Here is a 17,651-nt window from a genome sequence, read left to right as displayed (position 1 = left end):
TGATTTCAGAACAGTTCTTGTATTTTTAATAATTTTTTTAAGAAGGGCTGAAAAATATATATTTTTAATTTATTTTTTAATATCTCTGAAACTGTGGAAATATATTTATTCATATCTTAGGGTTATGTAAAGTGATCTGAAAGGAAGCCAAAAATGCAATAATATACAGGGTGTGGAACACCCTGTATTATTTAAAAAAAATCATCCAGGTCCGCTCACACTTTTTTGAGCCACCCTATAGAAGTTAAAATATTTTCCTGAAATACATCCTGGTACATACTTTAGATTTGCACTAAAACAAAATTCTCAAGTTTTTTATTCTAGGTGCTACAGATGCCCGACGCACTATTGCCGGACCCTGTATACATTATAAACTATAATATGAATTACGTGTACTTTTTTGCTAAATGTAAAGTATTATACAGGGTGAGTCTTAAATAAGTGCAAATTTTTTTCAGGGCTGGTAGATCTCGATAAATGAAATATATTTTCTCTTTAATGGTTTTCAAATATAGTCTATCCAACGAGAAGATCCGTGACAGTGATAGATGTGTCTGTCATTTTATTTTCAAAGTAGTTTATTTTATTTTACAAAGAAATAAGTTGGTACAACTGGAACACATAGCAGGAAATTAATATATTCAAAATTTGACTCACAAGACAAGTGATTACTTCAAAATATTGTGAAAAAACTGTATAAAATTGAAAAAATGTAATCGAGTTATTTTATTTAACAAAAAACGGTGTGTTAATACAAAACAAACAAGAACAAGACACCACATATCAAAAAAATATAAAAAGAACTATTTCTTACTTCCAAGCTTCATGAAACTTCCGGCATTTATGATTATATTTATCAATATAACTTATGTACAAATACAAATTTGGAATTTGTAATATTCCACAGGAATAAATAAAACAACATAAATAAAACAAACTATTTTATTAATAATAACACTTACCAAATTTTATACCTTAAAGGTTGATTAATTAACTTTAATCTTAATTTTTTTAAACCAGTACCTTTTGACATTATTTTTCTGCAGTACTAAAATTCATTAATTACCTATCGTGTAATGTCGATATTTTACAGCTACTCCAGTTTGTAGTATGTGTTTAGTATGATCCTTCTACCATATACGAGATGCACTTATCTACGACGAAATGGTATACAAACTTTATTGATGGTAACTTTATTGGTGTATAAGACTTTCTGCCTGGGCAGCGAGTATTAACCATAAACTGTGCTCTGGGTCTACAGTTAATTTTCACTCGATTTTTCCTCCACTTGACTTCAAAAGACACAAAACACACGTAATAATACGAATCAAAATGCATCATCTTCCAAAACGCAGGGTATTTAACAAAAGTTGACACAAAATTATAACCTATAATTTGCCAAAGTTTTTGCCACTTGAATAGTCGATAAAACAGAGATACATTTCTATGTTGAATTCTCGCGCTTTTTCTATTAACTGTCGTACGTTCCCTATCTGTTCTCTGGTACCCTTACCAGGCATAAAGTCAGTTTGTTCTTCTGCAATCTGTGGTAGTAGATATGGCCTGAGTCTGTTGTTAATAATCTGCAGGAGAATTTTGCATGCATGAGGAATTAAAGCAATCATTCGATAGTTATTGCAGTCTGCCGGAATACCCTTTTTATATACTGGTATATATAGCGAGCTGCACCAGTCGTCTGGCCAAATTCCCGTCTCCCAAATTTTTTCAGGGCTGGTAGATCTCGATAAATAAAATATATTTTCTCTTTACTGGTTTTCAAATAACTCAAAAATAACCGAGTTATTTTAGTTTGAAAGTTTTAAAAATATTTTTAAATTCTAGCCCTAATAGTCCTTCAACGAACTCAAAACTTACAATTTGTAAAAATCTAACCGTTTAGCTACAATACTCCGTGTCGTATGTGGTGAATAACCCTGTATATCAGTAAAATTTTCACTTTGCCCAGCAGAAATCAAACAATTTTCTTAATACACGATTGAGCCGTCAAACAGCAATCCCCTAATTACGATTAAATAACCTCGAGATGGCAAATTGACTCTGACGCTCCAGTTAATCTGCCACTAATTCCGTCGGAATTAGTAACGATCGTCTTCCTTATTATCGAGATACTAATCCGCAATTGCGTATATCGGATATCGACAGTTATTGTTTACCGAACGGGCCCCTTATTTGCTAATAATAAATTTGTCGACAGCACTAATCCCTAACGAGCTACTTGTCATTATCCGACTTCGCACAGAGCCGAAACGGATTACCGGGGGAAATGGACGTAGACGTGACTAGTTCGCTTTGCTACAGAGGGTTCAAAAGAAACCGCACTTAACAGGACGTACTGTTGGTTGAATTAAGACTACTCGTTTAATAAAAAATAAATCGCTGTAACTTTTTTGCTATAGAAAATTTTGTATTTTTATGAAAACATTTCCAAAGCACCTTTTTACGTAGAATTTAATGGTTTAAGTATAATTTTTTTAAAATTAATAATTTAAGAATTATCAACAGAATATTTGAATTTTTTATATGGGACACCCTGTATATTTTCAATTTATTGAAAAGAATTTAAAATTACCTTTCCAAAAATAAACCACACTTGATATTTTGCTCGATTTCTCTTCGAGATATAGAGTATATAAAAATTCGCCCGCTTTAAATAAGTAGGCTTTGAACGGCACCGGCTGTAATGCAAAAAAAGTTTAGCTGTGAGCATCAATTAAAACGAAAATAATATTTGCTATGAGAGATCTTTATAACAATTTAAAATATACTTAACCAACATCAACACATTTAAAGTATATCTAATAACAATAAAAATAAATAGCAAACCAAGACATGAGATTTTGCTACAGGTGTTTGACATATCAGCCGTCTTCTGTTATGGACAGACGGGGCAGTTTTTGAAAATTTCTCGCGGAACTCATTAACTCATAGGGGTGAAAGAGACCCTCTCATAACTATTAAGTATTTCTAATTCTTGTCTCGATTATACGGAAGAATAAGGAACGTTTATTCTGCCGCAAATATATCCATAGGATTAGATCCATGGGCACTAAATCAGCCAGCCTCGACGGCCAACGGCTGAGATCTTGGTTAGCTATTCAATTATACTTGAAATTGGCTGCAAACATTTGCTGATAACTTCAGCGATCTGAGGCGGTGCGTCGCCGTCGTCTTGCTGGAAAAATATGTTTTCGAGTTCCATTAAGGGTATATCATCAATAAGGGGTCCAAAGCCTACTAGTTAAAAGTGGCGAACTTTTAAAAATTCTGTATTTCGAAGGGGATTATAACAAAATATCAAGTGTGCTATATTTTTGGAAAGGTAATTTTAAATTCTTTTCAGTTAATAAAAAATATAGAGGGTGTCCCAAATAAAAAATCAATTTTTCTGTTGACAGCTCTTAAATTATTAATTTAAAAAAAAAATCATACTTAAACCATTAAATTCTACGTAAAAAGATGCTTTGGAAATGTTTTCATAGAAATACAAAATTTTCCATAGCAAAAAAGTTACAGCGATTTGTTAAAAATGCACATTTTTGAAAAACACCCCGTAACTTCGAAACGGTAACAGATATCGATATGTGGTTTGGTCAACATCATGTTTTTGACAAAAATTGAGCTCCAGACACCGATACTAGTTTTCGTCTGTCTCCTATAGAAAAGGGTGTTTCCATTTAAAAGCGTCGAATTTGACCCACCCTGTACATTTTTGTAAACAACACCCCGTAACTTCGAAACGGTAACAGATATCGATGTGCGGTTTTCACCATCCTGCCAGACACCGATATTAGTTTTCGTCTATCTCCTATAGAAAAGTGTGTTTCCCTTTAAAAGCGTCCAATGTGACCCACCCTGTACAGGGTCTGGCAATAATGCGTCGGGCATCTGTAGCTCCTAGAATAAAAAAATCTGTGAATTTTGTTTAAGACCAAACCTAAAGTATGTACTAGCATGTATTTCAGAAAAATATTTTAATTTTTATATGGTGACTCAAAAAAGTGTGAGTATCTAGAAAACAGAATAAAAGAACACAGATATACGAAAAATGCAACAACAGTAAAATGAGACTGAAGAGAATCATGAATTTAATTTTAAAAATACAAAAATTTTGGCTAAAGATAAAAATTATAGAAAATTAACTATAAAATAATTAAGTTTAGACAGGATACTAACGATTTATCACAGATATTATATCATAGCTTAAATTAATAAACTCTAACCATTTAAAAAAAAATTAACGATTAAACACTTTGTATATATACGATTAAACACTTCGTATATATTGATTATTTTTATATATTAATATTTTCTAATGTAACTGACTATTTTTAATATTGTGTTGTCTGAATATATAAATACAGGAAAAACTAAATATCTACCTATTGGTGCAGAACTATCTAGCGTACATCTAGAAAATGAAAAGATAGAAGCCTGCAATGACTACACCTATCTAGGAGTGATATTTGATACAACAGCTAAAGATGACAAAGAAATTAAAAAACGAATATCACAAGCTAGAAGAACAATTGGCTGTCTGAATGGAGTATTTTGGAGTAATGAAATAGGGAAGAAACGGAAGATGAATATATACGAGACCCTGGTAAAGAGCAGTCTACTTTATGGTGCAGAGACTTGGCGAATAACGGAAGCCAACCGAAAAAAACTGGAAGCGGTAGAAATGGATGGCTATAGAAGAACCTTAGGAATTTCCCGAAGAGATAGAGTCCGAAACGAAGAAATCCAATAGAGGATAGGAATAGAAGGATTTTTGGCAACCGACATCGAACACCAACAACTTATGTGGTACGGACATGTCCAGAGGATGGATGACACACGACTTCCAAAACAAATTATGCAATGGATACCCCAACATCGAAGAAAACGTGGAAGACCTAAGAAGACTTGGAAAGAGGGTGTCACAAGAGCAATGAGTGCCAGAAATCTAAGCGAGGGACAATGGAACGATCGGAAGACGTGGAAGTTAGGCATCGGACAACGTCGCAAGACGTTCTAAACCGATATATGATGATGATGATGTCTGAATATATTTTAATACTATTAACAACAAATTAATTTTTAATCTTTTTATTTTCATTTTTATACTATATGACAATATTTTATATTCTGTATGACAAACATTACTTGTATTCTTTTTGTAAGAAGAGAAAAAAGGAATTGTTATATTTTTCATATTTTTAGAATAAAGTGCTTGAAAAAGCCCACTGTGATTGGGCGAAACGTCGCATAAAAAATGTTTTTCATAATTTAGTTATAAACTATAAGAAAAAAAAACTATACAGGGTAAGTTTCCTACGATGTTCTCTATGGGTATCTTGGAAACTACTGGAGATAGAGAGTCGGTTAAATGGGGAAAGAATTGCAATTTTGTGAGGGCATAAATATGCGCCTTTCAGATTTATGAAAGAGTTCATGGCTTACTAGATATTTTGAAAAAAACAAATTTTGGCTATTTTAAAAATTGTCCCTAATTCCATTATAAGCGATTTTAGAGAAAAAGTTTTCAGATAAAAGTTGTAGATAATCACATCCTTAATCAGATCGTGTCCTCTGTGTTTTTCTAAAGCCTGTCATTTTTGATATATCACACAAACATATGTTTTTTTAAATGTAAACCATAGTTGGCCATGACTTCATAAAAAGCGGCATTTTTTAAGTTTTTAGCGATATAAGCTATAATATGTTTTCTTCGAAAAATTACTGAGTTATAACCAATTCTTATCATTTTTGAACAATTTCACTTAGTTAGCCATGGAAACAAGTTCAATAGTCGTTACTCTCAGAAATGTGAAGCTGTCACATTCAAACTTTGTAAATTAAAATAAACAACAATTGTGAATATGAATTTCTCAAATGAAGAAAAGCGTGTAGATATTCGCGCATCAATAGAGTGTTTCCAAAATGACTTTCATAATGCCCCCCCCCCGCATAATGAAAGAAATGTTAAAAATTATTGATATCATAATAATACAAACTCAGGGATAGGAAGAGGTGGACTAATTGCATGGGCCTCCTCGATCACCTGACCTATCCATTTTAGATTTTTTATGCGGTATGGTTAAAAATAAGGTTTACAAAAGAACTTATGAATTAAGAGAGGCACTCGAAGTGGCGGTACGAGAGAAGTTTAATTAAATCAACCGGTCCTTTTGTGAGAATAGGTAATAATTCAGTTTTAAAAAGATGTAACTCAAAACAATGGAATTTTTGAACATTTTCTAAAATAACTTAAAGTGTATGCAGTGACTCGACTGCAGCGATATTATTTCTTTAAGTTTTAGTTTGTGTAATGTAAATTCTAAAGAACCGTTTAGTAATATATTCTGACTTTTTATAAGTTATAAATCACAAAAGAATAAGAATGCCATGCAATCTAAGTGAAATTAGTCAAGAGAAATGAGAATTGGCCATAACTAAATTTAACTTTTCTAACAAGTCTTGAAAATCGTTCTCTAAAAAACATAACATTCACCGGTCAACGTATCCTCGAAAATGTATGGTCAAGAAAAGTTGAACCAATAATTTTACACGCTTTTCTTCATTTGAAAAATTCATATTTACAATTTTTGTTTATTTTAGTTTACAAAGTTTTGATGTGGCAGCTTCACATTTATAAGAGCAAAGACGATTGTTTCCATGGCTAACTAAGTGAAATTATTTAAAAATGATAAGAATTGGCTATAACTCGATAATTTTTCGAAGAAAACATATTATAGCTTATATCGCTGAAAAGCTTAAAAATGGCACTTTTTATAAAGTAATGGCCAACTATGGTTTCCATTTAAAAAAACATATATTTGTGTCAAATGTCAAAAATGACAGGCTTTAGAAAAAAACGGAGGACACAATCTCATTAAGGATGTGATTATCTACAACTTTTATCTGAAAACTTTTTGTCTACAACAGTTTATAATGGAATAGGGATAATTTTTAAAATAGCCGAAATTTGTTTTTTTCTAAATATCTAGTAAGCCATGCACTTTTTCAAAAATCTGAAAGGCGCATATTTATGACCCCACAAAACTGCAATTCTTTCCCCATTTAACCGATTCTCTATCTCCAGTAGTTTCCGAGATACCCATAGAGAACATCGTAGAAAACTCACCCTGTATATATTGTTTGATAAACATTTACTGTGGAAAATTCCATATGAAATATATAAAACAGCAAATATCTGCAAAACAGTTACTAATTTTGAAATACTCTAAATACAAAAATGCTTATTTTTTAATTTTTCTTCTATTGAAAAAATAATATACAGCGTGTTCCGTTTAAAAAAATGAAGAAAAATTATTTTATATTTTAAAAAGTTTGGCGTAGAATTTTGAACATCCTGTATGATGTACAATTACCATATTTACAGCAAAATAAGTACAGACCATCTAAAGTAAATACCTAACATAGTTTTGATTTCAGGACAGTTCTTTTATTTTCAATAATGTTTTTGAGAAAGGCTGGAAAAAATATATTTTTTATTTATTTATTAATATCTCTGAAACAATCGAAATATATTTACTCATATCTTAGTATTATGTAAAGTGATCTGAAAGGAAGCTAAAAATGCAGTAATATGCAGGGTGTTCCATTCAAAAAGAAACATCCCAGTCCACCCACACTTTTTTGACCCACCTTGTAGAAGTTAAAATACTTTCCTAAACATATTTAGTACATGCTTTAGGTTTGCACTTCTCACACAAAATTCTCGAGCTTTTTATAGCTACCAGTTTCGCTACCAAACAAACAAAATAATTTTAGGATATGCTCATTATTTATAATACATGCAACATTTATATCATTTTCTCATATCTTTGTTAACAACGATGTTATTGAACTTCATAGCACTGAATATAAGTAATGCACCTTTATTTATTTACTCTTTACCTCTACGCTATGCGGAAAATTCTTTGAAACAGTTTCATAGCCCAACTTTGTCGCATTTCGGTTTATTTCGAGTTGTCTTGACCCATTTCGGTTTGCTTCGACCTACTTTCGATTCTTAAAAGCGCCTGAAAACTACTCGTGAGGAGGGAGTGGGGGGATTTTTTTGACGATAAATGGTAGACCGCTAGTTAGTCACTGTTTTATATTTTTTTACTATATTGTAATTAATAATATTAGACAATGATTAAAATTAAATATTCTTGTGTAACCTTCGAGGAATACCTATTTTCATATCAGTTTCCCATGTGGATCCTGTGTAGATGGATAGTGTGTCTACATGGATAGTGTAGATGTTGTTTAAAAATATACTCTGTTTTTTTTCTCAGGTAAGATTTCGACAGACGATGACAGAAGAAAAGCAGATGACGTCCCATACCAATCTATTTATTTCACTAAAAAAAGTTTCTAATAATTTTTAAGTTATCTATGGATGGGTTTAAATATAAATCCGTCATACGTCGTGTCTTGTTGTTTTTAACCAGTTTTATTGGTTTATTTAAAAAATGACAGATCGTATTTCAATTTTATTGGTTTGACGGAACGATGAACGACAAACGGACGCCGATGCGTATGAACTCGCCTTTAGATTTTTGTCATTTTTGACGTTTGTCAAAGTCTTGCCAAATTATAGGTTATAATTTTGTGTCAACTTTTGTTAAATACCCTGCGTTTTGGAAGATGATGCATTTTGATTCGTATTATTACGTGTGTTTTGTGTCTTTTGAAGTCAAGTGGAGGAAAAATTGAGTGAAAATTAACTGTAGACCCAGAGCACAGTTTATGGTTAATACTCGCTGCCCAGGCAGAAAGTCTTATACACCAATGAAGTTGCCATCGATAAAGTTTGTATACCATTTCGTCGTAGATAAGTGCATCTCGTATATGGTAGAAGGATCAAACTAAACACATACTAAAAACTGGAGTAGCTGTAAAATATCGACATCACACGATAGGTAAATAATGGATTTTAGTACTGCAGAAAAATAATGTCAAAAGGTACTGGTTTAAAAAAATTAAGATTAAAGTTAATTAATCAACCTGTGAGGTATAAAATTTGGTAAGTGTTATTATTAATAAAATAGTTTGTTTTATTTACCTATGTTGTTTTATTTATTCCTGTGGAATATTACAAATTTGTATTTGTACATAAGTTATATTGATAAATATAATCATAAATGCGGGTAGTTTCATAAAGCTTGAAAGTAAATAATAGTTCTTTTTTATATTTTTTTGGTATGTAGTGTCTTGTTCTTGTTTGTTTTGTATTAACACATACCGTTTTTATTAAATAAAATAACTCGATTACATTTTTTCAGTTTTATACAGTTTTTTTCACAATATTTTGAAGTAATCACTTGTCATCTTGTCAATCAAATTTTAAATATATCCTGCTATGCGTTCCAGTTGTACCAACTTATTTCTTTGTAAAATAAAATAAACCACTTTGAAATTAAAATGACAGACACATCTATAACTGTCAAGGATCTTCTCGTTGGACAGACTATAGGTACCTATTTTAAAGACTAAAGTTAGTAAACAATTTAAAAAACTACAATTGTTCGAGACCGCTGCAATAAAACCGGCAATTTATGCTATCGACGTCCAAAATCAAAACGAAACAACCCGAATATCCATTTCGTATTTATCTAAACTGAGATGAAACGATGCGTTATTAAAATGTTTCTGTTGATATACCGATTTTTATTACAGGTTAAAGCATCCTGTTTAGTATTGTTGTATGTACTTTGTTGGAAAATTTAGATGTACCTATTTTTTGTTATTTCTAAGAGCTAACGGCAACGTTGCAACGGACCGGCCTACGTGCCTTGATGGCGTCCGGCGAGTGTTTCGCACAGATGAGTTGAGAGTTGCATTCTTATAGTAGCAGAATAAAGACGTTTTTCTTTGCGTGAGCGTTTTATGTTTTATTACCGGCAGAAGCCTTGCTTTTCTAATCTCATCGGTTCAACTTCGTACAGCAAGCCTTAGGTAAACTGACGACAAGTGAACATAAAGTTGGTCCTTCGAGCCGAATATTTGAACAAAACAAAGGAAGCATCGCTGAAGCTGCACCACGAAAAACGTAATAATACCGAAGAAAATCACGTACGCCGTCAGCCATATTGACAAGGCTCCGGTCAAACAAGCACGAGAACACGATTCAACAAAGTTAGGTATCCCGTATCCTTTCTAACCATTATTTAAACCATATATAACCTATTTATATCCTTTTTTTCGCCACTTGTGTTGATATATTTAAGATAATAACCTATAACTTATAATAATTTAAGTGATTATTGTCGTATACGTCACAACAGGTAAATAAATTAGGTAAAATAGTTATATACACGTTGTAACAGGCAACTTTTACAAAAAGAATATTAAATAATTTATCATAAAACATATGATTTGCACAAATTAAACAAAAAACTCGTTAAATAATGAAAAATTATCGATCTTTCTCTATCTCTGTGGTTAATTTCGATTAAACATAACACAATTAGAGTTTATAAAACAATAATTTCTCGAATTCTCGCATATTTCATTTGAAAAATATTTAAAACGACAAAATGACAGAAAGACAAAGAGAAGAAAAACGGTTAATAGCTCGTCGAGGCCAAATTAAGGCAGAGCTCACACGGTTTCAAACTTACTTAGATAAGTATACCGCGGAAAAATATACACTGACCGAAATAGAAACGCGTTACGAAGCAACAAAAAATATTTTATCGGAATTTAAGAATATACAGGGTGAGCTCGAAGATGTTTTGCTAGAAACAGGTAGTTTAAACGCGGATCAAGCAAGTGAGGAACGCGAAGAGTTTCAAGTTAGGTATTTTAAAGCCATTTCTGCCGCGAAAGATTTAATTTCCCATCTCTCACAACCGGTTAATCCAACAGCGCCGCTGTTTAACCCATTTGCTGTACAACAGTTGCAGCCAAATACTAAGTTACAAGCCATAAAAATACCGGAGTTTTCGGGGCAATATTCAGAATGGCAGAGATTTAGAGATACATTCACTGCCTTAGTACATAACAACGGTACATTACAAAACATCGAAAATATTACCATCTTCAATCCTGTCTGAAAGGTGAAGCTGCGCAAGTCATTGCATCTCTACCCCTTTCGGATGCAAATTATGAAACAGCTTTTAACCTACTGTCGGAAAGATATGATAATAAAAAGGCAATAATTAACGCACATCTTAAAGAAATCTTTGATCTACCATCGTTACAAAAGGAATCGCATATCACGTTACGCAATTTCTTAGATACGTTTTTAAAAAATTTACGAGCCTTGGAAAGCTTAGGCGAATCCATCGAAAGTGCAAGCACAATTTTAATATACTTTTTAAATTCCAAACTGGATTTTTCTACAAAACGCGAGTGGGAAAATTTCAGTAAAGACATAACTAAGCCTAAAATTAACGACTTTTCCAAGTTTTTGACACAAAGATGTCAGGTTTTAGAGGCTTTAGACACGAAATCAAGCGGAAATCCGGTATGTCGACAAAAACAAAGTTTCCAATCTTTTGAACATTCTAGTCCTATTTGTCATATATGCAATAATAAACATTTTATATATGTATGTCAGAAATTTAAATCTTTACCAGTGTCGTCTCGTTTTGAGGAGGTAAAGCGGTTATCTCTTTGTACAAACTGTTTAAGAAAAGGACATAGAAACTCTGAGTGCAGATCATCAGGTTGTAGGATTTGCAATGGTCGACATTCAACCCTTTTACATCAATCAGGGGCGTCCACTTCAACAAATGTTGAAAAACGCAACAACAGTAATCCTTCAAACCCTAGACCTCAAACAAATGTCAATATTTCACAGGTATCTTCGGCAACAGACCAAGGTAATATGAATCAGCGTATCAATAATAATCCAAATGAAACCCAAAATTGTACAGTGTTGTCACATTATTCTCAAAAACTGTCCCAACCTTTTGTTTTATTAGCGACAGCGCTAATTCATGTTTTTGACGCAAATAATACTCCCGTTTCATGCCGAGTCTTACTGGATAGCGGCTCACAATCAAATTTTATAACCCGAGAAATGGTAACACGATTAAACTTACGCACACGAAATGTAAATATGCCAGTTTCTGGAATAAACCAAATTAAAACAACAATCCATGAACAAGTTAACACAACAATCTCGTCTATCCGCGATACATACAAATCAAATATCTCATGCTTAGTGATTGATAAAATCAGCGATTTCACACCACAAATGTCGTTTGACATATCAAATTTAAAAATACCCGATCTTCCACTCGCTGATCCCGATTTTAACGTCGCTTCGAACATAGATATGCTTATTGGATCTTCGATTTTTTATAGTTTACTTACCCAAGGTCAAATAAAAATGGGAAAAGGTTTACCTGTCCTACAGAACAGCGTTCTTGGCTGGATTGTAGCTGGCAACATTCCCATAAATCAACACCAATCAAAATGTTTCTTCTTAAACACAGACGCTTGCCAAGATGATTTCAATTTAAACTCACAAATTGAAAGATTTTGGAAAGTTGAGGAAGTTCCTGAGATAGCTGAAAAATCTTGGACTTCTGAAGAACGCGAGTGTGAACAGCATTTTGTGAACACTTTCTCTAGAAACGACCAGGGTAGATTTATACTCAAACTACCATTAAAAGGTAATTTTTCGGTTCTTGGGGATTCAGAAAACCGTGCTTTAAATAGACTATACTCCGTGGAACAAAGATTGTCGAAAAACGAAAACTTAAAAGTACAATATAGCGATTTTTGCAAGAATATGAAAAACTCGGTCACATGAGACAAATTTCAAGAGATCAAGTGTCATCAACACCGATTTATTATTTACCTCACCATAGTGTCATTAAATTAGATAGTGTCACGACTAAAATCAGGGTGGTGTTTGACGCTAGTGCTAAAACTACTTCAAATATATCTTTAAATGATGTTTTAATGGATGGTCCGATTTTACAAAATGATCTATTTTCAGTTTTGTTGAGATTTCGAAGACACACGACCGCATTTATTGGCGATTTGACGAAAATGTACCGCCAGATATTAATACATCCTGAACATCAAAATTTACAACGAATAGTTTGGCGAGAAAATCCGCAAGATGAAGTAAAATATTATAATTTACAAACGCTAACTTATGGCGAAAAACCAGCTTCATTTTTAGCTACGCGTTGTCTTAAACAAATTGCAATAGAAAATATCCATGAATACCCCACTGAATGCGACATAATAAATAAAGATATGTATATGGATGACATCTTAACAGGTGCTTCGGATAGCACAGACTTAATCAAAATTCGCGAAAATCTATCTAACATTTTGTTAAAATACGGATTTGAAATACGGAAATTTCAATCTAACGATGTTAATTTTTTAAATACTATATCGGCTACTTCAGATACGCAGTACTTGATCACGGATGACTCATCTACTAAAACGTTAGGCGTATGCTGGATTCCTTCTTTAGATATTTTTCGGTATAAAGGTCAAGATTTAGAATTTAAAACCGATCAAGCGACAAAAAGATCGATTCTGTCCTTTATTGCAAAAATATTCGATCCTCTCTCTCTTTTGGGTCCTATTTTGATACGCGCAAAACTTCTTATGCAGAATTTGTGGTTACTTCAACTAGAATGGGATGAGCCAATTCCTAATGATCTTTACACACAATGGCTAAATTTTAAAACCGACTTATTAGACATTCAATCCTTACAAGTTCCTAGGTGCGTTCTAGTAGCTAAACCTCGTAATATACAAATACATGCTTTTTCTGACGCTAGTGAGAAGTCGTACGGATGCGCAATATATCTACGTTCTATTGACGAGCAGGATTGTATCAAATGTAATTTACTTTGTGCAAAGTCCCGCGTAGCACCGTTGAAATCAATTTCTCTACCACGTTTAGAACTCTGCGGAGCGTTGTTAATGTCACGACTATTATCTAAATGTTTATCTATTTTAGATCTTCCAATTAATGAGATATATCTTTGGACGGATTCTACGATAGTTCTGTCATGGATAGCAGGCCAACCACGAATGTGGAAACTTTTGTTAGTAATCGGGTGTCGGAGATCCACTCGCTAACAATGGTAAAAATTGGAATTACATAGCCTCATCTCTTAACCCCGCAGATATTATTTCCCGCGGTTGTACTCTACATGAGTTAAAATATTCAGAGCTGTGGTGGCACGGACCTGAATATCTTCAAAAACCTGTAGAATTCTGGCCAACCGATTGTAATATTACTAAATTTGCGAAAATTTCGGAAAAGGTTCCGGAGTATAAACCTCAAACTATGACATTTTTTAATACCAATACTGAATTACACGAGATATTCGAAAGATATTCAAATTATAATAAATTAATTCGCGTGTTTGGTTATTGTTTAAGATTTATTAATAACTTAAAACTCAAGAAAGATAAGCGAGAATATTCTAATATTTTATCTCCCTCTGAGATAAATAACAGCATAGAATCACTTTCTAAAATGGTACAAATGACCGCATTTCCCTCTGATTTCCGATCACTTCAAGAATTTGGTTCTGTAAATCCTAAAAGTAATTTAAGATCTTTATCACCTATTCTTGAAAACGGTTTAATTCTTGTTGGTGGTAGACTTCAAAATGCTAATATTTGTTATCACTCAAAACACCCGATTATTCTTCCTCATTCACATCCATTCACACGTCTGATTATTGAAAACGAGCATTTACGCAGTTTACATGCAGGTACTCAAACCACTCTTTCATTTATAAGGCAAAGATTTTGGCCCTTAAATGGAAAAAATTCGGTTAAGAATTGTATTCGCAAATGCGTTATATGTTTTAAATCCAAACCTAAAGGGTTAACTGCTAAAATGGGTCAATTACCGGCTCCGCGAGTAGTTCCTACTTCTCCATTTTTGACGTCATCAGTTGATTTTGCTGGTCCTTATGAGTTGAAAGATGGAAAATTAAAAAACCGCAGAATTATAAAGGCTTACATTTGCGTCTTTGTTTGCATGGCAACCAAGGCGATACATCTAGAGCTCATTACTGACTTAACTACTGACGGTTTTTTGAACACTCTAAGGAGGTTTGTTTCCAGACGTGGTCTTTGCACGGATTTATATTGCGATAACGCTACAAACTTTGTAGGTGCCAATAATGAGCTATTGGCTATACAAAATTTAGCTAATCATGACATGTTTCAAAGTTATTTGACTGATAATCAAATTAAATTTCATTTTATACCTCCTCGATCGCCTAATTTCGGTGGACTTTGGGAGGCCGCTGTGAAGTCTACGAAACATCACTTAAAACGAGTTTTGAATCAACGACATTTAACGTATGAGGAGTTTTATTCCATATTAACACAAGTGGAAGCTGTCCTTAATTCACGCCCTATAACCCCATTATCCAATGATCCTTTTGATCTGGAAGCACTAACCCCAGGACATTTCCTCATTGGACGAGTCTTGACGGCTGTTCCACAGAAACCTTTATTGGAATCAAAACCTAATTACGTCAAAAGATACCATCTTACTCAACAAATATTCCAACATTTTTGGTCCAGATGGGTTAAAGAATACCTACATTTGCTGCAGCTGCGCACGAAGTGGCAAACTGGCAATCCCCGACTTGATGTGGGAACGATGGTGTTAATGAAGGAGGATAATTTGCCTCCTATGTTTTGGCCACTCGGTAGGATCATCGAAGTGCATCCTGGTTCCGACTCGATAGTGCGTGTAGTGAGTGTAAAAACCAAAAATGGTGTGTTTAAACGAGCTATCAGCAAGATCTGTGTCCTGCCAATGAATGAGAGCTTAAATTGAACTTGATTGTGATTACTGTTCTAGTTGATTCTATAGTTCTAGATCATTGTTATTGCTATCCTGATTATTATTTTTTGTTCTTATTTCATTGAAAGCCGAACCTTTCAAGGGCGGCGGAATGTTTAGTATTGTTGTATGTACTTTGTTGGAAAATTTAGATGTACCTATTTTTTGTTATTTCTAAGAGCTAACGGCAACGTTGCAACGGACCGGCCTACGTGCCTTGATGGCGTCCGGCGAGTGTTTCGCACAGATGAGTTGAGAGTTGCATTCTTACAGTAGCAGAATAAAGACGTTTTTCTTTGCGTGAGCGTTTTATGTTTTATTACCGGCAGAAGCCTTGCTTTTCTAATCTCATCGGTTCAACTTCGTACAGCAAGCCTTAGGTAAACTGACGACAAGTGAACACATCCAATTCAGATCAAACGGTCCGATCTACTACTATTTGCTGTTTTTCAATTAATCGTAAAAATGTTTTAAAAAAGCTTGGTCCGCCCGCTGCAATAGCTTCATTTTAATTAAAACAAACTTGAAATTCTGTTGGTGTCCGCTTACGGTTGATTATTACGAGGGCCGGGGTTTTTCTTTTGATCGCCGCGTAAAACAAGACAAAAAATCCTTTAATTGTATGCCGGATATTCAGTTTCGAAAAATATGCCGGTTGGCTCACTACCTTTGTTAAAATTAAACAACTCTTATATCCATAGCGAGTTACGTTTTAAAAAATATTCAGAAATTATTATTTCAAGAAATTTATTACGAGTAGAAAAAATATTGTGCTGGGTTGACGTTGGTTTCTACGTAATTTGACAAATAAATAAAGCTGTCTCTTCTCTTTAGTTGTCAGTTTTGCGTCAATATTTTTTAATTCTCTTTCATGTCGATTGCTGATTGAATTAGAGCCAGAAATGGCTCAAAACGAAATAAGTAAATTACCAACAGATATTCAGGCTGAGGCGACAAACGCCATATCCAAACTACTTCCATTTAAATCCCGAATAACTTATGAAAAAAAATACAAACATTTTCAAAAATGGAAGCAATTAAAAAACGTGCCAGAAGAAATAAAGTTTTTAACCTATCCTCGCTGCTAAAGTATCATTTAATCTACCCTTGAGGTTAAAGTACTATTTTATCTACTCATTTTGATAGATATAAGGCAATTTTAACAGTTGCTATGAAAAAAAAATAAAAAGGTACCATTTTTGAGGATGTTACAAATACATGTCTTGATGAATTTTGAATTAAAGAAGCATTGAAGATTATGTTTCTTTAATTCAAAATTCATCAATCAGTGGTACTATGTTTTTCAACAACTATTTCTCAGAGCATTCTGGTACCTACTTGTTTTTTTCCACTTAGAATATTTACTTATTTTTTCGATTATTTTGATCCCTATCAATATTATATTGGTTTTATATTTGCAGTATTTTATATACAGAGAAGACCAGGCTACTAGTAACATAGCAAGTTGCCGGATGAATTTACGTTTACCCGATTTGCGTTCGGACTAGAGATTCACTGCCGGCTAGTCGGCTGGTCAGGCAGTACGCAGTTGCAGTTGTGCTTGGACGGGTCGGTCGTGACACTAGCAACACGACGCGAGGAGTACCGAGTATTTATTATTTTCATTTTAAGTGTTTACCTTCACTTAAGGTAACATTTAAAATAAAAATACTTAAATATTTAATATTTGAGTGTGTTTACAAGCCAAAACTAAAAATAAATCCTAAATAAAAAAAGTTATAACAAGTGTTCAAAAAAAGACCACCTTCTTGAGCTAGGAGGTCGTAAAATTCCCGTCTGACATTGGCTAACATATTAGGGTTAATAGTTTAGAAACCTT

The 17,651-nt window shown here is 33.3% G+C and overlaps 3 protein-coding genes across 3 annotated transcripts; all 3 read left to right on the top strand.

Annotated features, from left to right (window-relative positions):
• The first annotated feature begins 12,079 nt into the window (after positions 1–12,079).
• On the top strand, positions 12,080–12,778 carry LOC115888036. The gene has a single exon (XM_030907604.1). It carries the CDS (start codon positions 12,080–12,082, stop codon positions 12,776–12,778), a length of 699 nt encoding a protein of 232 aa, XP_030763464.1.
• On the top strand, positions 12,775–14,076 carry LOC115888035. Its single transcript, XM_030907603.1, has one exon. The coding sequence runs from the start codon at positions 12,775–12,777 to the stop codon at positions 14,074–14,076; it is 1,302 nt and encodes a 433-aa protein (XP_030763463.1).
• A 403-nt stretch (positions 14,077–14,479) lies between these two features.
• LOC115888034 lies at positions 14,480–15,805 on the top strand. Its single transcript, XM_030907602.1, has one exon. The coding sequence runs from the start codon at positions 14,480–14,482 to the stop codon at positions 15,803–15,805; it is 1,326 nt and encodes a 441-aa protein (XP_030763462.1).
• Positions 15,806–17,651: the final 1,846 nt, after the last annotated feature.

Source organism: Sitophilus oryzae, unplaced genomic scaffold (assembly GCF_002938485.1).
Source record: "Sitophilus oryzae breed Bouriz unplaced genomic scaffold, Soryzae_2.0 scaffold_682_pilon_pilon, whole genome shotgun sequence".
Classification (NCBI taxonomy): Eukaryota; Metazoa; Arthropoda; class Insecta; order Coleoptera; family Curculionidae; genus Sitophilus; species Sitophilus oryzae.
This window is presented reverse-complemented; position numbering and strand designations above follow the sequence as displayed.